Raw genomic sequence first — 19,039 nt, 5'->3', positions numbered from 1 at the left:
AGAAAGGTGAAGCCAGAGGAGAAGTATTACTCAGATAACTGAGACGTGGAACGAATGAACGAAGGGAACTTCGGAACGGGTAGAAACGAGTCGTAGGAGGTCAGACGAAGCGACGGGGAGTGCTCGCTCTCGCGGGGACCAAGGGTGGAAAGTACGGTTTGCGTGTTCGGACGCAAGTTCGCCTTGGCTTCCGGTTGTTCGCATGCTACAAGTCCACTTGTATTAGGCCCGCCATACGAATACGCCCGTCCGCGGTTCAGACGTAGTCAGTCAAGGCACACAGCGCACATGAAACACACACACACACACACACACACTCTCTCTCTCTCTCTTTCTTTCTTAGGCATTTACGATCGAACGCACGAAAGCCGTTTTGGCTAGAACTCGCCCTCAACGCGGAAGCTAATCGCCGGTTGAATTAATTCCAGAACTGAGAATGGCTTCTACCGACATGCCGACGCTTTACTATCTGGAAATGGAAAGATATCGGACTATCGAGTGCGACTAATGGCTGCCGGAAATGCTAGACAGAGCGCGTGCATGCAAACGCGAATTCGATTGCGGTTTAGCGCGAGTATGTGGATAAAAGGTTCGAGGTCATGCATTTTGCCAAATTCATGTGACCTGGCCGACCCTGGGGTTTGGAGGTGAACTCTGATGTGGTTAGGGAAACTACTGTAGACTAGATACAATCGGTCGTTACAACTTTCACGGGAAGGCATATAAAAGCCATTACATGCAGGTTAGATAATTTCTATTATTACGAGTCGTGCGCTAAAGATAATAGATAGTTGCTTTGAGATATTGCCGAATAATAACTCTATCTTAAGAAAATAATTAACAATATTAAAAGGCAAAATAAGAGTCAAGTACCTACCTTAAGCCCATTTTAGATGATCTATAATTAAATTTATAGAATTTATGGATTTTGTTTATAATTTTATATTTACTGCATTTTAATATATTTGTGTTTTAATGTACTCGTATGTGTATTCTGATTCTTCAAAAAATTTTCGTTTATATATTTTAGCATATAAAATGAGAAATATAATTCTATTTTACAATCTGGCAGAAATTATATATCATTTGAAACATATTTTGTCATTTGGAATTAAGAGAGAAAATATACATATTTTAATTTGCTACATAAAAGAATATGTTCCTACACGTGACTCAACTTTTCTTTTGAATCAACGTGCTTCAAAAAGCTATTCAAAAACACGCGTGTTTCCTCTGTTCCTTAATTATCACGCACAATATTTCATTCACGCGGCAGATCCAGCCTCGCGTTTCAATTAAAAACCCCTCCTGATACGAGTAAGCTTTACCCGAACGGCAGTCAGAAATCAATGAAAAATTTTTAGAATTAATTTCGAGGAAAATGGTGAAAACACCGTGTCCGCAACGCGCGCCAAATCAAAGTACTTTTTTGTGATTCCATATAGGGGTAGTTAAGTTAAATAATGAATGAGGATTGGCTAGCTGAGCTGGTCTGCTGGGGGTTCGGTTCGGTATACCGAGTTGCTTTGATGTCTGGCGGCAGCCGCCGATTATGGAATCAATTATTGCGCAGTGCTCCCTCTTTCGTCCTCTCTAGCCTTTTCAATTCACTTGCGCACTCGCAGCTTCGGGCTTTCGCCCGCTTTCTACTCTCCTTTATCTTCCCTCTATATTCCATTTCCTCTCTCTCTCTCGCTCTTTCTACCTCTACCTCTATTTCGTGAAGGATGCGAAAGGAAAGATTTATTCCGTATAGGAAGAAATTATACGGACACAGAATCACGGAGAACCGATTCCGCGGAAAGTCAGCAAAGTCCAGGCTCGGGTCCACCCGTGTACATAAGGATACCGCTATTATCGTCCCATAATCTACGTCAATTACCCCCGACGAACAGTATCGCGGAAATAGAACTTTAATTGTTTGTATGTGCTTATTTCTTCCAGTTATAACACTCGGAATTAATTTTAATGAAATAAACGTGGGATTTTGATAAACACTTTGCAAATATAATTACATTACCGTCGATCATAAAAAAATGTTTCGCTATTTGCAAAATCAAAATGGTTATCTTTTTTTCAATATCTTTATTTATATAATTACCGCATTTAATTTATCGTGATTAAAACATATATTGGAATTTATATGCAATTTATAAATCTAATTTATAAAGCGGATTGGAAAAGTATTGAAAAGGAACGAATTATGCAAAAATTTGCCATTTATTGTACCTTACACAATATCACAAGTGGAATATAAAAAATAATATAAACTAACGTAGATGAACCAAAAACGCACCTTTTTTAGAATAATTTCTTTCATATACATTGTTTCTTCCTGGAGGCTGTAATGGAATTTATGGGATTAGTCGAGTTCACACAAATATGATGTAATGGAATTTATGGGATTAGTCAATGTCACAGATATTATATACATGCATATTAATATATGTACAATAAAGAGCCATCGCAGTTGCACGTTGTCTGCTGGTTGCTTGTGTTTTTTTTTCTATTGATTATAAAAAATAGATGGTTACCTCAAAATTTTCTATTGATCAGAATACTTAACAAATTGATCAGAAAATTTAAAGAAATTCATTTAATAAACAATTTAAAAGAAATTTGGAAAAATGATATTGTTTACTAACATTGACTTTTATTTTTTTTGCTCTCTTTGATGGAAATCACATAACGCTGCGCTATACTCAATGGAGGTGAATAGCCAGTCTCGTAAGCAGCATCTTCGAACAGAATTAGGTACTCTTCCGTGGCAGTACTTGGTTGACGTTGCACAATCGCCTTGTAAAAGCAAGTAGTTTGCGGGTAGAGCGCCATCACTGTGGATCCTTTCGGGAACAAGGCGTGCGGATCGGTCTCAGGATTGGCCCTCATCAGTGGCAATGGTACCACTCGTCTCCGTGACAACGTGTGGCGATCCTTTTGCTCCTCGTCAATATCGTCCACCTCGTATTTATTCGTCGCGACAATAAATTGCACGACCTCCGCGAGTATCCAGTTCTCTCCTTCTTCGTTGCCTTTCACTAATGCGGCTACCATGTCGCCCATCTTCGCGATGTAAGTAGGCTCGGCGGGTATCGCACCGCACAGTGGTGGTGGTTTGGCGCCCGGTGTCTTTCCCACGTAGAGGGGTAGGGTCTGCGCGGTGCTCAGCAGCATCTTCATCAGTGCTCCGCGTCTGATAGTCTCCTTATTGCCGGCTTGACGTGCTTGTATGCGTCGTTCATTTCGTATCGTGCGTATCTCGTTAATCTTACCAAGAGCCTTGCGCAAAATCTCTTCTTCCTGCTGGGTATCAGTCACCGCGGCATTGTACAAATTTTTTAACTTTTGCTGATAGTAAGGAGAGACTTTGTCGTCCGGTGTGACCTTCTCATGAGTCTTCATGATATTGTTTAGGTTGTGCTCGGACCGGACTCGTTGACTCTCAATCTCGTGCACGAGATTGTAAATGTTCTTTAGGCGTTCCTGTATCTGAGTCGCCGCCGCGTCCGCCGTGAACGGCATTATGAAGAAGGAATTTCAGGAGGTCGTGTTAAGTAATTTAATGGAATATGCTATAGATTGTTTCCCTATAATGAAAAAGTATAAAATGCACGTTTTAGAAATATTCTATAAAATTTTCTATTGACTTAGAGTTAATTAAAAATTTAAAGTATGAAGTTGGAAAATATCATTTAATTCTACATCACTCGCGTGGTTTTTATTAACGTAATTACTCGCGTGAGGTATTTCTGACATACTAACATTATATTATGTAGTTGAAGTTTGGATCGTTCTTGGAGCGAAACAATTGACGATCACTCATATATACATGTGACCGAAAATTACAAGCATATGTCGAAGCGTTTCAAAACAAAAGATAAAGGTACGAAAACATAATCTCAATAACTCAATCTCAATAACACAATTTCAATCTTCACTGTTCTCTTTTATGATTTACAATTAAATAAAATTAATAATATTCTTTAGATAATACATAAATCCTTTAGATAAAGATAAATGCAAAACAAATTTCTTTTATAATAATTGTGAACATTTGCACTGAATAACAATGTATAAATAACATTCATATATTTTGCGAATTTAAAGACCGAAATGTTCTGAACACCCCACACGAATGAAAGGGTTGACATGTTTGACATTGATTGTTCACAAAATACACAATATTTAAAAAAAATTTTTAAGTTAAAAGTTATCTCGAATTTTTATTCCTCACAGACGATACGCTTTATTCTAAGACTGCATTCCTTTTCACAAAATGATGCGCATAATGTATTATTCTATCCTTTTTTTTTAAATATTCGATGAACAAAACAAGATTCCTCTACTCTCTAAAATTTTTAGAGTGAATCTCGTTCTGGAGAGTCCTTTCATTCTTAAAGATTGAAATTTGAACTGCTCGTTTTCAAAATTGGCTCAATATAGTCACTCTTTAAAGTGAGATTCCAATCCAAAGAATTTAAAGAGAAGAGAATTTTATGTCATGTGTACATAGCAAAAAGTCACTCTGAATGTAATTAGCAATTCAATATTTCTCGAAAAACTTATTTTCTGTCGATTAAACGTTAAAGCCGGGAGCACATAGAAAAACGTAAGTCCATAAGACGTAATCAGTAAGGAAATCGTAACATTGGATTCGCTACTGGCCTTACGGTCTCTACTGTGATTGGTCAATTCACTTACTACTTGCGTGTTACGGCCTTACGTTCTTATACGTGTCATGGGCTTAATATCTGACATGCAATTGCGCGTATTATTCAGTTCTAAACTCGTTTAGGCAGGAATCAGACTATGCATTGAAGATTGAGATTAAAGATTAAAGATTGAAATTTCATCAACGAGGACGAAGGAATTTTGGTTCCTTTTGTTCTGATTGGTCAAACTTCAATCTTTTAATCTTCAATCTCATTCTTCAATACGTAGTCTGATTCCGGCCTTACTGAATGTTACACCGGTTACGCGTATTACGTCCGCCAACAGCGCTCGTGCTTAACATGGCCGGCGCAGCACTAAATCAATAGCTTACCTGGTCGGGAATTGTCTCATATCCGGCTGGATGAAAGCTGGACGAGTCTCCGGAGAATGACGTTTCACTCAAACGTTTTAAGACACCAGTAGTTTCTAAGCAGGACTTCCTAGCAGCAAGCTGCGAGAGGCACCAAACGTCTCGAGATGCTACACGTTCGATCGTTTACGCGCATCTGCGCCACACTGCTTCTCCCACTACCTTCTGGCAGCAGCTGATCAACAGTTTTCTATCAAGGCGGTGCTGCCATCTCGTAGCGAGCTCTGAAAACAGAGGACTAGTGATAGTTCTGATCGTCGTAGAGCTGGAGTCACTAGTATCCATTGCGTATCTCAGGGTTGCTTTTAGCAGGCTAGAATATTGACTCAAAGCCATTTCTTTTATTTTTTTAATAAAAAAAATCTTAAAGCTACTCGACAAATTTATTAATCGTTAATGTATAAAATCTTTTTTACGTCAGCGAATGACATTAATATTACACGTTGATTATATTAGGTGTTAAACTTAATTCCTGCCGTTTTTTGTCTCCAAAATTGATTTGTTTCGAAGGGAAATATCTTAATCAAAGTATTATTAATAAAGTATTATTGATTAGTAATAAAGTAAAAAATGGAGGAAGTTATTTTGTTTAAGGTATTTATTCATCTTCCCTTCGAAACAAATCAATTTTGGAGACGAAAAACGGCAGGAATTAAGTTTAACACCTAATATTAATGAAATGATAAATTGATATTTTTTGAAAAGAATTAAAAAGTATCTTTTTAGATGAAAAAAAAAGCGTATTACAGTTCGCGACGGTAATTTTGCTTCAAACTTACTGAAATTTTGTTTTATCGAACACCCCAAGTCAAGAGAAAATAAAAATGATGTACTTTAATGTTAAAATGATTTTTTTTTTTACAAAATTTGACTGCTTATTAACTTTAAGCATCAAAATGAAGTAATTTTAATGTTATTATTTTTTGTTGATTTTTACGTGTTCCTTGAGACGGTAATCTTTTCTATAGGTATATTCGAATTTATATTAATGCATTGGACTAAATAATTTAACAAAGTGCTAATAAATATTCAAGTACCTCTACGTGCGTGAGGATACATAATTAATATGTTACATAAATTATCGAATCATCAAGCTTTCTCGTTATAATTCGATCACAACTTTCTCTGCCTTGCTTTCTATTTGTTGCAAAAATATTAGAGTATGAAAATAACTGATTCTTGAATATCACACATCGTAAATTATCAAGCATCGGTTTTAATGTTCGGTATGGCCGAAATATTTTTTGTCTTAAAATATAAAAGGTTTCCATAGCAAGAAATCTAATTAATGGCTTAATCTCGAATATTTAATGCCATAAATTATATGAATGGTTTACCTTTTTTTGTATCTTTCTCAGCAATGTCTATCATATAGCGATTTATACAGCTCAACGCTATTACTGTACTTGAATCGTATTCGAGATATTTCATTAAACGTTCAATCGGACATTCCATTACTTGTGAGGTATGTGTGCGCGCCAATGATAAAGTCGTTTCGATATGCGAAAAATCGCCGTACGCTGATAATTTTTCTTAAGACGAACTCGTTCCACGTAGATCCAATCGTATATCGTATCGCACAGACAGGCTGACTGCGGCACCAAGCGGAGGCATACATACATTGAATGTGGCGTGTATCATCGCTAACAACCAACAGGTTAACCGCGCTAACAGCATCGATAGCACCACAGAATGCCATAACTCATTCACGCCGAGGCATGCCAAGGCTTGGGAAAACTGAATCTAATCTCTTGATTAAATTCATACTTCCGCGGCGAGATTTCGCATTATCGTACTTTGATAAACGTACCCATCCATTTGTGCAAAATTCTTCACAATGAATGATAATCCGGCATTGATATTTAAGAAGTAAGTTGAAACTGGCATAATTATGAGAGAAAAAAATATAACATATAAAAACATCGTATCGCAGAAAAAAAACAGCAAAACTCAATATTTAACTGTTTGTCATTTTTTTAAATTTAACATTTGTTATTAAAATGATAATATAATAATTTTTGGTATTTTTACCCGCAAAAAACGTACTGAAATTTTACTGAAATATTAAAAAATTCAGCTAGATATATACAGAAAAATAATTTTAAAAACTCAAGCATGATGAGTGATGTTGCAAAAAAATTGTGATATTCTAGTTATCAACTTCAGCGTCCTGCGTAATTCTGTTAATAGTTCAATAAAATTTTATTTTCAAATCTTGATCTATAGTTGAATTTTAGATATTACAGCCAAACCATTTTTTTTCCGTGTACACGATAGAGCAAACGTATGATTGCGTGTGTGTGTGTGTGTGTGTGTCATAAAATTACTCGCCACATCGAAAATCTATAATGTATTTCAATGAGCGTCGATCGAAGCATTCGTTTCGGTAAATCGTGACCGGGATTTCGCCATGACACGAAAACGTGTCGTATCGTTCTCAGATATGCGATCTCTTGACATATCGCGGCGTGTTGCATCGTTGCGCGAGATGCATCATGTGCACGTGCATCATCGTTAACAACCGACTATTCTAACCGCGCTGCCTGTAACCTGTAACAGTGCCGATGGTGCACGGGACTATGCCATAACGCATCGCATGTAGAACTTGAGAGAATTCTGAGCTGCGTGGACCATTACCGCGCGTCTGCCTTCGTCTCTCGAGTGTGTCTACATACATGTTCGCTCTATCGTATACGTGCGCGTGTACATACACCTGCCGATATGCGGCCTCGCTGCAAACGTTATCCCAACCACGCGCGTTTAAGCTCTTACGATCAACTCCGTGACCTATCCGCAATGAGATGCGTGTCACGCGTGCCACCGGCGCGCACGTGTACCGCCGTATACTGCATCGTCGAGAAATCGTAAACGATTTCGCGGTCTAGTACATCCCAAGAGTTTCACGCATGTGTGAGTAGACATATATGTACGCGCATTATCGATTGGAATCCCACTAGAATTCTTTAAACGATTCTCGATTTCTCTATTTTCAGCCATTTACGCGCGAAATGCAAAATATAATCATTTCGACTGTTACTGCTCTAAACTTCAATAGTCTCAGTTACTCATATTTTAAGTAATCTAACGCAGTTGACATTTTTTTAGCCATTAAATTATATACTCTCTGAAACTTTTAAAGTGAAATCTCACTCTTAAAGATTGAAAATTGAGCTACTCTTTTTCAAGACTGACACAATTTTTAACTTTTAGAATAAGATTTTATTCCAAAGAATTTAGAGAGTATACAATTCTAGAAATACATATGAGATAAGGCTGTGTAACGTCGTTGATATAATGTCAATTTAAGGAAATCTTGTTTAAAAATTTAGAACATATATAAATCTTATTTTAAGAAATAGGATACATATAATACTCTTAAATTATATTAATGCTATTAAATGTGTCGCCTCTCGCAGTAATTACTCCGACGAAGCTCAATTCCGTACTCGTATGCTTTCTCGTCGGGTAGAAATTAAATTCTTTTTACATGTCTGACGAGTGCAACCGCGAATGAGCTATTAAAATGTATTACGGCGACGATGAACTCAGCTCACGTCACTTCAGAATATTACGTACATACACATGTACACATATAAATGTACATACATATGTATACATTTCGAAATATAGAACAAGGTGTCTAACGAGGCAAAAGGAGAGATCTTGGGCCTCCAGCAAAGTCCTCACGCTATTTCTCGCCCTTCGTCTAGACTAAGAGTCTAAACACCTTTCACTGATATATTTTGATTCTTATTACCGAATTCGCGCAACTAATCCTGAGGCGGATTCTAAATCTCAATGCGTTGAGTGGGCGACGATAGTACACTGAGAAAAAAAAGTTGTTAACTTGACTAAATGCATTTAGTTCGTAATGAGTATTTAGTTCGAATATTTATATATTTAGATTAACGAAATCTTGTAATTTAAAACATGTTATTTGTTTGAATTAACAAATATTTGGTTGACAGCCCGTGACCCCTACATTTAGTTGAATCAACTAATATTTTTTTAAAACAACAATTTTTTTTTCTCAGTGTATTGGCAGAACAATGACGGAGAGAGAACGAATTTTCGAATGTATAAGTTTTTATTTTAATCTTTTTCTCAGTTATTACACCTTTATCTATTATTTTTTTCACGTTTTATAACAGATAAATTACGGTTATGTTTTTTTTAAATACACTGAAAAAAAAGGTTGAAAATGAACGAATCAGAAGATTGTGATCACATCAATCAAAACTCTAATTTTCTCAACTAGAATTGTAATGGATTCAGTCTGAAAATTCTGATTTGTCTATTTTCAACCAGAATTTCAATTAATGCAATCAAACTTTTTGTCCAATGTATCACATTGTGTGTACAATACACTCACTGACGAAAAAAAAGCTTCCATATAAAAATTTATTATACCAGTTGTGACGTTTATGTTTCGATCAATGTATTCGGTAAATAAATACGATGTAAGACAAAGCAAAATAATACAGCGAAATCGCTGCGGAAGCTACATAGGCATTCGCATAAATTGGTCGTGCGTAACGAATGGCTAATTTCATTGCGGCTCGCACGCGATTCGATTTTCATCTAATATTGGTGCTTTACGACGCACAACTTAACGACTTGTTGCAGTCGTTAATCCGGCTGCGATGCCGGATACTGGTGCGTATAAACGATATTTCAAACGGATCCTTCGTAAGGCACGGAATGAAAATGTCAAATGCAGCTACGTTACCCTTGACGCGAACGGGAAACAGGAACCTGCAAGGAAAGCTGGGATGAAGAGTTTGACTCGTAAACGCAATTTATACGCAGAGATTCGATATCTCGTGACTCTCACATATGTTCGTCCCTTTGTTTCTATTAAGGTTGTTTGTCAAATCGTTCAGTACAAGCAGTGGATGGTTTCGCCAACTGACAGTCTTCGCGTAAAACTGAGCGAATTGCGAATAAATACGTAGATATATAGGTATATAGATACCAACTTTTCTGAGCTCACATTTTACTTTCCGGGATCTTATCGCAAATAATTAACTATATATGAAAAAATATTGATATGATGAACTCTATAATTTATTTACAAGTTATTATATCCGTATTCATAGTCGGGATTTATATTTAAGGCTTCCTTAAATTTATCTTCAGATATTCTACAAATTATTTTATAGGCTACTGAGCATCTAAAGATAGATTTAAGCCTTAAATATAAAGTCTGACTATCAATATGGGCTTTAGATTTCTAGAAACGTTAGACGAGTACTCGTAAAAATATTATTGACATTATAATGCAACAGTTAATATAATATGACATATTACAGCATCAGTATGATGAAATTATTAATATACTAATACCTATATAAGAGAGAGAGAGAGTTTCTACATCTATTTTTCACAAAGAATAAAACATGAAAGCGTTAAAGATAAAATAATAAAGACAGGAAACTTTTCTTTAACGTTCGTTTGTCTTAATATCGAGAAAATTATAATACATACAACCATAATAATTTTTGTACTTATCTTTTTTATGTATTTGAATTCTGTTCTAATTCTACTGTATTCTTTTACTGTGTGAATTTAAAATTTTTAGCTATCAAACATTATTATTGAGTCTAACATCTGTAAGAGCAAGAAAGAAAATAGAAATTTACTTTTCTTCGTTTAATTAAGAAAAACAAAGTAGGCAAATATCTTTGAGCGTTAGTGTATATGTTAAAAATGACCATTTATCATTCACTGCATGCAATAACGAATTGCAATAACATGCAATAAAGAAAGACTATTTTTATATTACGGTTTTATTTTTTGTTATATATGAATCTTATTTTCCTATTATATTTATACAATTGAACAATCAAATAGGACTTCTTTTAATATTACTTAATCAACAGCTTCTATTTAGAAAACTTCTTTTGAACCTAAAAGTAGGAAACTGCCATTTATAGGCTCAAAAAAAATATAGGAATTCAATTAATTAGATTAGAACCTATTATAAATCTCTAGAGCCTGCATACGTCCTAATTATACATCTTTAGAGTCTACATACGTCCTAAAACTAAGGTTCAAAGTAGGAGCAAAATTTCGACTCGAGATGGTAATAGATATCGTGCCGCACGCATCTTTTCTACAAGAATTTACCTATGTTCGTCTGGAAGCATCAGACAAGTGCTCGTAAAAATAACGAGGAATCATGGAGAGAATTCAAACAGAATTGTGAATGCAACGTGAATTTTCCGTATCCGTGTAGTATAGGTATCTTTTCCCTAACTGGTATCGGACGATTTATCAGGGCGGATCGAGGGAAACAAATGCGGATCTTGGAAGCCGGTCGCTATGTCTGCGCTTTGTTGCATCTAAAAGTAAGTGGTATTACCATGCGTACACATCGATGCGTGCCTTATCTTTTATCTCGAGAGATTCGCTTCCGGCCCGATAGAATATTCAACGAGGACGACATTGTATATCGATATATGCGCGCTGCAAACCAAATATTCCTTTCCGTCAATGTTCACCCGCGCGGCCAACGTGGCTATAATCGGATCAGTCGGACAAGAAACAGTAGACTGTAGAATAGAGAGGAGAACTCTCGAAGTGAGGTCAAATCACGAAGACGGCGCAGCGATGCCGATGGTGCGGTCAAGGCGTAAGGGATATTTGATTTACGCCAGACGCTCCGTTCTGAGGTGTCAGGATGCTGGACGCGCTTCCTTTCTCGACTCAAAGGGTACACGCGGAAATCCCTCGGCCGCTATATAATGCAGAACCATGCGCATTAGAGCGATTAGATCGACATTCGAACCGACATTGATAACCTTTGCAACCCTCTCTCTTCGTTCCTCTTATTCACCCTCGGTTTATTTTTTATAAGGTGTTGCCTGGACTGCCATATGCCGTTCCGTTGGCAGCGCGCGAGGGCTCTGTGACACGCGTAACATAAGGGATAATGCACCGCCTTGTGTTTGCACAGGGAAGCTCCTACCGACGGGAATTATCGAATTTCAGAAACGCCCGCGTACGGTTCCGTTATTATTTCAGTAAACATACGGAGCTCGACCAGGTGAGCAATGACAGGCCGGAACGATAGTCAAAACTAACAGGCGTCCTCGTCCTCTCGAGAACGATAATGCCGTCTCCTTGCTGTGAAAGTCCATAAATATTGGCGCAGAGTAATCGATGTGACAGTGCGAATATTCCATCGAGGAATGAGTGATACCGCGTGACAACTAGCATAATCGATATTGCCCCTTCCCACTGGTCTTCGCATCTCTTGTCGCCGGTATTAATAACGAATATACGTAGAAAATTTTATACATCCAGAAAATAAAATCTTGTCAGGCACGGATTTAACAGCTTTGCACAATATTGAATGATTTAGATGTTGCTGAAAAATGAAACAGTCTTCAACACTGAATACGTAACGCCTTATACTTAAACAATTTTAACGACGACAACTTGATCGACATTGAAACGACATTTGCGTGGCTGAACGGCGAAAGCCAGCACTGAACGATTTCCGGTTGACGGCGTTTAAATAATTAAGGAGATGTGCGAGTTGGCCGATCAATGCCGAAGTTCGGGGAAAATTGACAATCCACAGGCTAAAGAGAAGAAGAGAGAGAGAGAGAGAGGAAGAGCGGGGAGAAGCGAAATACTCAAGACCGGCGACAGGAGAAGAGGGTCGGAAAGAGGGGTTGAGAGACGCTGGCTGACAGGCTGAACTCAGTGACAGCCCGGCGAACGTATTAATAATAAATGCAAACGCCTAACATCAATTTCTGTCTGGCTGCCTCCGCCGCTGCCACCCTCGTAGCCAACTCGGAAACCAGCCACCCCCTTCGGGAGGGAGCGAGACGAACTTAGCCACCCCTTTATTTAGTCGCCCGTTTGCTTACTTACGCCGGACTCGCTCCGACGAACTTCCGCGCGCGTTTGTCAGGGAGCCGTGGTTGCCAAGACACGAAGAAAGAGCGCGAGACATTGAACAAACTACAAATTGATACAATCCCCGTATCTCCCTCTGCAATTCTGACTTGACTACTGCGATGTTGTATACAGCGGCGTTCGGGAAATTAAAGTGGAGTTTAAATTGTAGCTCGGTTGACGGTTCTCTTTCTTTCTCACCGCGTTCGTGTCGATTGATTTTAACAGTTAAAATAATCCAGTTAAGCACTTTCCGGTAGGTATATAGTTTGTACGAAAGTTTTGATTAAATTATATGAAGTATATATGTTACTGAGAGAACATATATATTATTTTTGTTTTAAACTCAGTAAATTTTACAAAAAGTTCAAATACTTTTGTAAATTATTTTTTAATTACGAAATTATTTTGTGTACACACATTGCATTCTTTTTAATTACACGAATAAGAGCTTTATTTTTCTGTTTATTTTATAAAATACGTTATTTTAAACATTTCCTTATTTACCTGAAATCGTTTAAATAATTTTGCTCAGTTCGTGGTATATTCCCTCAATGTGTTCAATGAAAACATTACTTTCCTAAAACAGAAAGATTTTTCCCAAGTCATGCGACAATTATATGAATCTTTCGTTTGCAACAGAAGTCATATCACTTCATGAGAATTGATCGCACAGTCAGTGAATATCCCATGACAGTTACCGAATAGAACACGCGAACGGATGGAAGGGTTACGAAATCGCGCCGCGCGCCTCGCCGTGGTTTCGAGAATGATAGAAAAAAAAAAGGGAGTGGCGGTTGTAACGTCAAAGAAGACGTTGAAAGGATTTTCTTCGATAAATGGCTCTCTAGACCCAAACGGAAGTAGAGAGAACACGCTGAGAAAGACGAGTGCACCCGCTGGAGTATAGAATGGCCGTTTTATCGGCACGAGATGCACTTCCTTTGGGACACCCTTTTTGCAGGACGAGCTTAACAGCACCGATGTAGCGCACCTTGGACCGTCGCACTGTTCCGATAAGGACCGAGATTGTCGCTAGAAACCGATTCTTTATCTGGTCTCGGAGAATGGAACAGGGAAAAGGATAGCGAAGCCCGTGAGAGCAGAGGAGGCGAGGTACAACGCGTGTTCCATCGATTAAACAAGAGAAGGGATAAAGAGAAAGAAAGAGGGAAAGAGGCAACCTCACGAAGAAGAACTTTTCGAATACACGTACCACCGCCGCGATCTCATCTCCCTAAGTAAGATCGCCATCCTCCACTTAGCGAAGGATTTATACGAGCCAAGTTGAAATCGAATCCTGAACGGATAGAACTTTAAATTCCTACCGTAAGTATAAACGTACCGCTGCGCTCCGTGGCATTGATTTTGCTGCGAGGCTACGGTCTGCAACACGCGAACCACGCGAGATCGACGACGGCGATCGCCCGAGATAGGAACGCTGTGATCCAATAAGAAAGGAAATTAAATCAACTGAAATTTTTCACTCGCGGATATTTAGGAGCGAGCGCCAGTTACGCAAAGGTTGATTAAACGGCAAGAGACGATAACGTCGTAGAAAGACTAAACGAGACTGATATTTATAGTAATTCGATATCTAACAATAATCGGTTGCATGGAATATCAATTTTAATCAACCGGTTCGACCTACGCGATCTATATCACTTGACTATTTCAAGAAAGCCAAGTAAAAGCAACACGTTACGCGAATATCTTGGAATAAAAAAGTTAATTTAGAATAAATTAGTATAATCACATTTATCTAGACTTTTTTTTTTAAGTATATCAGCTTGATCCTTTTTTGGATCCTTATTTGTTTTTTATAAATAATAATTTAGAATAAAAATTAATTTAATCACGATGTCTAAATTTTGTTCTCCGATGGAAATAAATCTTAATCTTTTCTCGGATCTTCATTTGCTTTTTATTTTAAGATATCATATCAGAAAATTATCTCGCTTAAATGTTTAATACCATCAGTCCGGTTCAAGCAGATAATAGAAAAGACACTACAAATATTTCAGCTGGTTTATAAATGGTTATCATCTTTTTTAATTGCCCTGCAATTCTGTTTATTTCGTAGAACACACTATTAATCTAGTCGTCATATAAATTATCATCGTACGTATCATTGCAGTTAATACTTTGTCAAACATCTAAGCATTAATAAACATTATACATATAGATCTTGGGGTTTATCTACACGTTAGAATTTTACAAGCGATACAAATGATAAAGGACGTTGCGGCGCAATAAGTTTTTCTCATATTTAAGAAATAGAAGTAATGACCGTAACGTTCAAAGCTAAATCTTTAATGCTTAAATAATTCAATCTGAATTACGGCCATTACGGCTGTGTTCCAAAATTTACGTCACGTGCACTATAGATTTTCAGTACTGGCAGTAAATTTTGGAACGCAGCCTACTCGTATTTTTTATTGTTGAATTTTCAAATGTACGCTCCATTAAAGTTCTTATTGTTTCTCTCATATTCTTAGCCTTTTATGCTCTCACGCGTTCCACGTTTATGCGAATGCTAAATGTACTGTCTTTTAACGCGCTGGTACATTCCGTCAGGTAATAATGCTTTTTTTCTCTTATACGCGCTCATGCTTGATTTTCTAATGACTTATAGACGCACCGTGACCATCGACACGTGCATTTTGATCGTACCTTCCGATATCTGCGACTTGCATTAAAGCGAGACCGCCGTGTATTTCTCGCGGCGTCGCGGATAGATATATGTGTATGCGCACGTACTCTCGGCAAGGTAGGTGCTAACGATCACAAGATATATACGATTTGCGCACGATCGATTTGCCGCTATCACAAAAATCGCGTACAGGCTATCCTAAAACTACACTGAGAGAAAAATGTTTTGTATTTGTAATTATAATTATATATTACTATAATTATGTAATTATTACTATAATAATAATAACGGTAACTATGCATACAGCTCTAGCAACAAATGTATATAGTTAGGCAACCTAAAATGATAATAATTATAGTTATTATAACTATAATTTTATAGTTATAGTCACTTGAATCATTTTTATGGTAATTTCAACTATTTTATGGTTATAACAACTATAATTATAGTCATTTTAAGTTGTCAACTATATACATTTGTTGCTAGAACTATATACTTAATTACTGTTATTATTATTATAGCAGTAATAATCATAATTATAGCAATATGTAATTATAGTTACAAATACCAAACATTTTTCTCTCAATGTACTAGATATTAGCTGCGAATTTTAAAAGTTTTTAGTCTTTTATTGCAGTATTTTCTTGTTGCAGAGATACATCTTTTTTGCTGAAATTTAACGAATATCAAAGTATTATCTTTTAAAGAATGTTTTGCGCATTTAATAGCTTCCTCGTGAACTTTATAACTTTCTGATAATCGTTATATTTACTAAAAATTTAGCATTGAAAATTAAAAGACCATGATAACAAAAAAGATACAAAAGTTTGTAATACGAAGGATTTAAAAATATTATTGAAATATGTATTGATCCGTTCTTGTTGTTGCTATCACTCCTCGTTACCGTTATACCATCGTAATGCATCGGATCCTCGTAATATTCAAATGCCGGTATACAGTGTGCGGGAATGCGGTGGAAATCGCTCGCGCAAATGTCTGCGGGGAAATCTATTGTTAATGGGAACTCGACGGGTAGAAGGTGGGCGGATGGGCATGGTAATATAAATCGGTATCGTCATAGGAAGATATAGTGTAATAATAGTGTCGTATAACGCAGGATGATAAAGCCGTAATAGGCAAATTAGCGGAGCTTTTTATACGACGCCAATAAATGTCGACTCTATACGTGTTTATCGATGAAGCCTGTGATAAAGAAAGTCTGACAGCAGGTGGTCAGCTGACATACCTATTTCGCGTAGATTATATTCCAACAATTATGAACCGAATTTACGTGACAGGAAATCTGCTTACAATATCGAAATGTAAGTACATATCTTTACGTTTATAGGATATAATATATATTCTGTATACTCGATTTAACGTTTAATCACTTACATCTTTATATTGGACTGTTTATGTTAGTCAGCATTATGAATCGAAATGAAAATATTTTATGATTGATTTTATTTATTAATTTTTTAAATAAATATAGCAAATACAATATTTTAAAAAAGGATTGATTTTGTGAGAATAAATTATATTTTTTTCTATATGATAAATTGGTTATTAATACTTTAGACTACTATTTAATATTTTAGACTACTATTTAAGAGCGAATAACTGTAATGTAATAATCTGGATGATATCGAAATATCATTTATATTTCGTATGTATTCCGAAAACGCATTATCAATTTCGCCATAATTACGTTTCTGAATTTACTTAGGTGTGTTTCACGCATAACTACATAATTTAGTAGAGTAAAATGAAATTTACAGTTACCATTTAGGTAATAACAATACGTAAAATTTATATCTATGTAACGGAGAAGATACTCCAGATATAACTATATCGTTCATATAATATCCGTTGTGATTATATCTACATGATTTATAACACCGCAGGAGGCAATTGGCAATCGTTGAAGAAGTCGAGTGCGCAATTAAAATTCGTGACACGATGAGAGGTAATTAGAATTTCGGAATGAATTATCCACTTACCGTGCAGTAATCTCAAGTCCCGTATTTTAAATACGAACGCTGTAGTGTATTTTACATCTTTATTTAAATCAGATTTATTATTAATATATATATATATATATATATATATAAAATAACTGTATGTTGCATTAATAAAAAGAAGCGCAAGACCAACACGGCTAGCTCGAAAAGATCCGTAAATATGACATACTTGCAACATTGATTCTCATAATATTCACATTGAATTTCGGTGCATTGATGCGAATGCTCACCGGATTCGTCGTCGGGAAGACCGAACAGAGCAGAGAGCGCATAACCCAGGCAAGACAACCGGGAGGGCGACATAACTGGTTATGTATATGAAACGCTAAGTCGTGTGAGTAACATATGTCACGTATTAACAGGTTGTCCCATTAAACGTTCCGGCAGCGCGCACGGCTGGCCCTTTTCAACCCCGAAGAAATGCCCGCGTCCTCCGCTTTATCTCGCGTATTTGAATAAACTCGAAAAATAAAGGTCACCGACGCGTTCAATTATAATTGAGCGGTTGTCAACGCAGCGATAACGTCGACACCCCGTTTCCCGCGCGTCAACACGTGTGAATCTCATCCAACAAGGGCTCCCTTCCTGCGTCCCGGGGTCCGGGGGAAAAAAAAGAAAAAAAAAAGGAAATTGCCATGGTATGGTTCACTCTCTCCTTCCATCTCCCGAGCTAACTGGTACCGCGGAAGTGTCACTTTTTTTCCTTCTCTTATTCACGAGGGTGTGGGTAATGTGAAAACAAGTCGCAGCGTCGCGTGATCTAACGCCGAGGGGAAGGAAGCGTATCGCGTCGGACAGGAAAAGGAGGCGAGGAGAAAAAAAAGTGTAATTAATCCAGTCGGACATCGGTATGCCCGCCGTGTCGGTAAACCAGTGCTTGCATGCGTGCGTTCGTGCGTGCTTATTTCTTATGAGTAATTATCCCCACGGGTCCGCTTCGTCGTTAGGCGACTCGGCAGAAGATCGAAGATAAATATATTAAACGGTGAGAAGATATAGCCCGGCATTTTTATACAACGTTCGGTTGGCTGGCGCGAGGGGCCGATTATTGAATGGATAAATTTCGGGGAAAAACGAAGCCGTCGAAACTCGCCCTCGGATTGAATTTTGCTGGTCCTGGGTGTCCGAAGGAGTCGTTCGTTTGTGAAACTCCCTGTACTCACGCGAGATAGATATATCGCGGCCATGATATAAGAAGTCTAAGCAGTGCCGCGACGTGGCTATCTTGGAAGTATCTTAAGACCCGAGTACCGAAACGTGTCCCTACCCGAATAAAAGCCGCTAAGCGGACGGGCGCGGCGATATGATAAAAATAACGAATGTTATTGCTAACTGCTAACGAGTCAAAGCACCACAGCGTGGGTACGGCGG

General features: G+C 37.4%; 1 protein-coding gene and 1 long non-coding RNA gene across 2 annotated transcripts in view; both read right to left on the bottom strand.

Moving 5' to 3' along the window:
* Positions 1 to 2,284: 2,284 nt before the first annotated feature.
* Positions 2,285 to 19,039, bottom strand: part of LOC108770727 (uncharacterized) — a 17,813-nt gene continuing 1,058 nt past the window's right edge. The window contains exons 2-3 of the long non-coding RNA XR_001940611.1: positions 17,845 to 17,851; positions 2,285 to 2,296 (exon numbers count right to left, since the gene is read on the bottom strand). This is a non-coding gene — a long non-coding RNA (uncharacterized LOC108770727). The remainder of the gene's footprint in view (positions 2,297 to 17,844; positions 17,852 to 19,039) is intronic.
* On the bottom strand, positions 2,295 to 5,247 carry Sgf29 (SAGA-associated factor 29). The gene is made up of 3 exons (XM_018522429.1): positions 5,045 to 5,247; positions 2,646 to 3,587; positions 2,295 to 2,342 (listed from the first exon to the last, which is right to left on the bottom strand). Exons 2-3 carry the CDS (start codon positions 3,520 to 3,522, stop codon positions 2,317 to 2,319), a joined length of 903 nt encoding a protein of 300 aa, XP_018377931.1. The 5' UTR covers positions 3,523 to 3,587; positions 5,045 to 5,247; the 3' UTR covers positions 2,295 to 2,316.

This window comes from Trachymyrmex cornetzi, unplaced genomic scaffold (assembly GCF_001594075.2).
Source record: "Trachymyrmex cornetzi isolate Tcor2-1 unplaced genomic scaffold, Tcor1.1 scaffold131, whole genome shotgun sequence".
NCBI classification, from domain to species: domain Eukaryota; kingdom Metazoa; phylum Arthropoda; class Insecta; order Hymenoptera; family Formicidae; genus Trachymyrmex; species Trachymyrmex cornetzi.
The sequence above is the reverse complement of the archived record's forward strand: the minus strand, read 5'-3'. Positions and strand labels throughout refer to the sequence as shown.

Bases quoted from the DNA above. Each gene is read 5' to 3' on its own strand.
- Sgf29 (XM_018522429.1), bottom strand. From the start codon at position 3,522: ATGCCGTTCACGGCGGACGCGGCGGCGACTCAGATACAGGAACGCCTA. The intron at 2,343-2,645 runs GTTAGTAAACAA...ATTCCATTACAG, and splicing joins CAAAAAAAATAAAAGTCAAT to CCTCCAGGAAGAAACAATGT.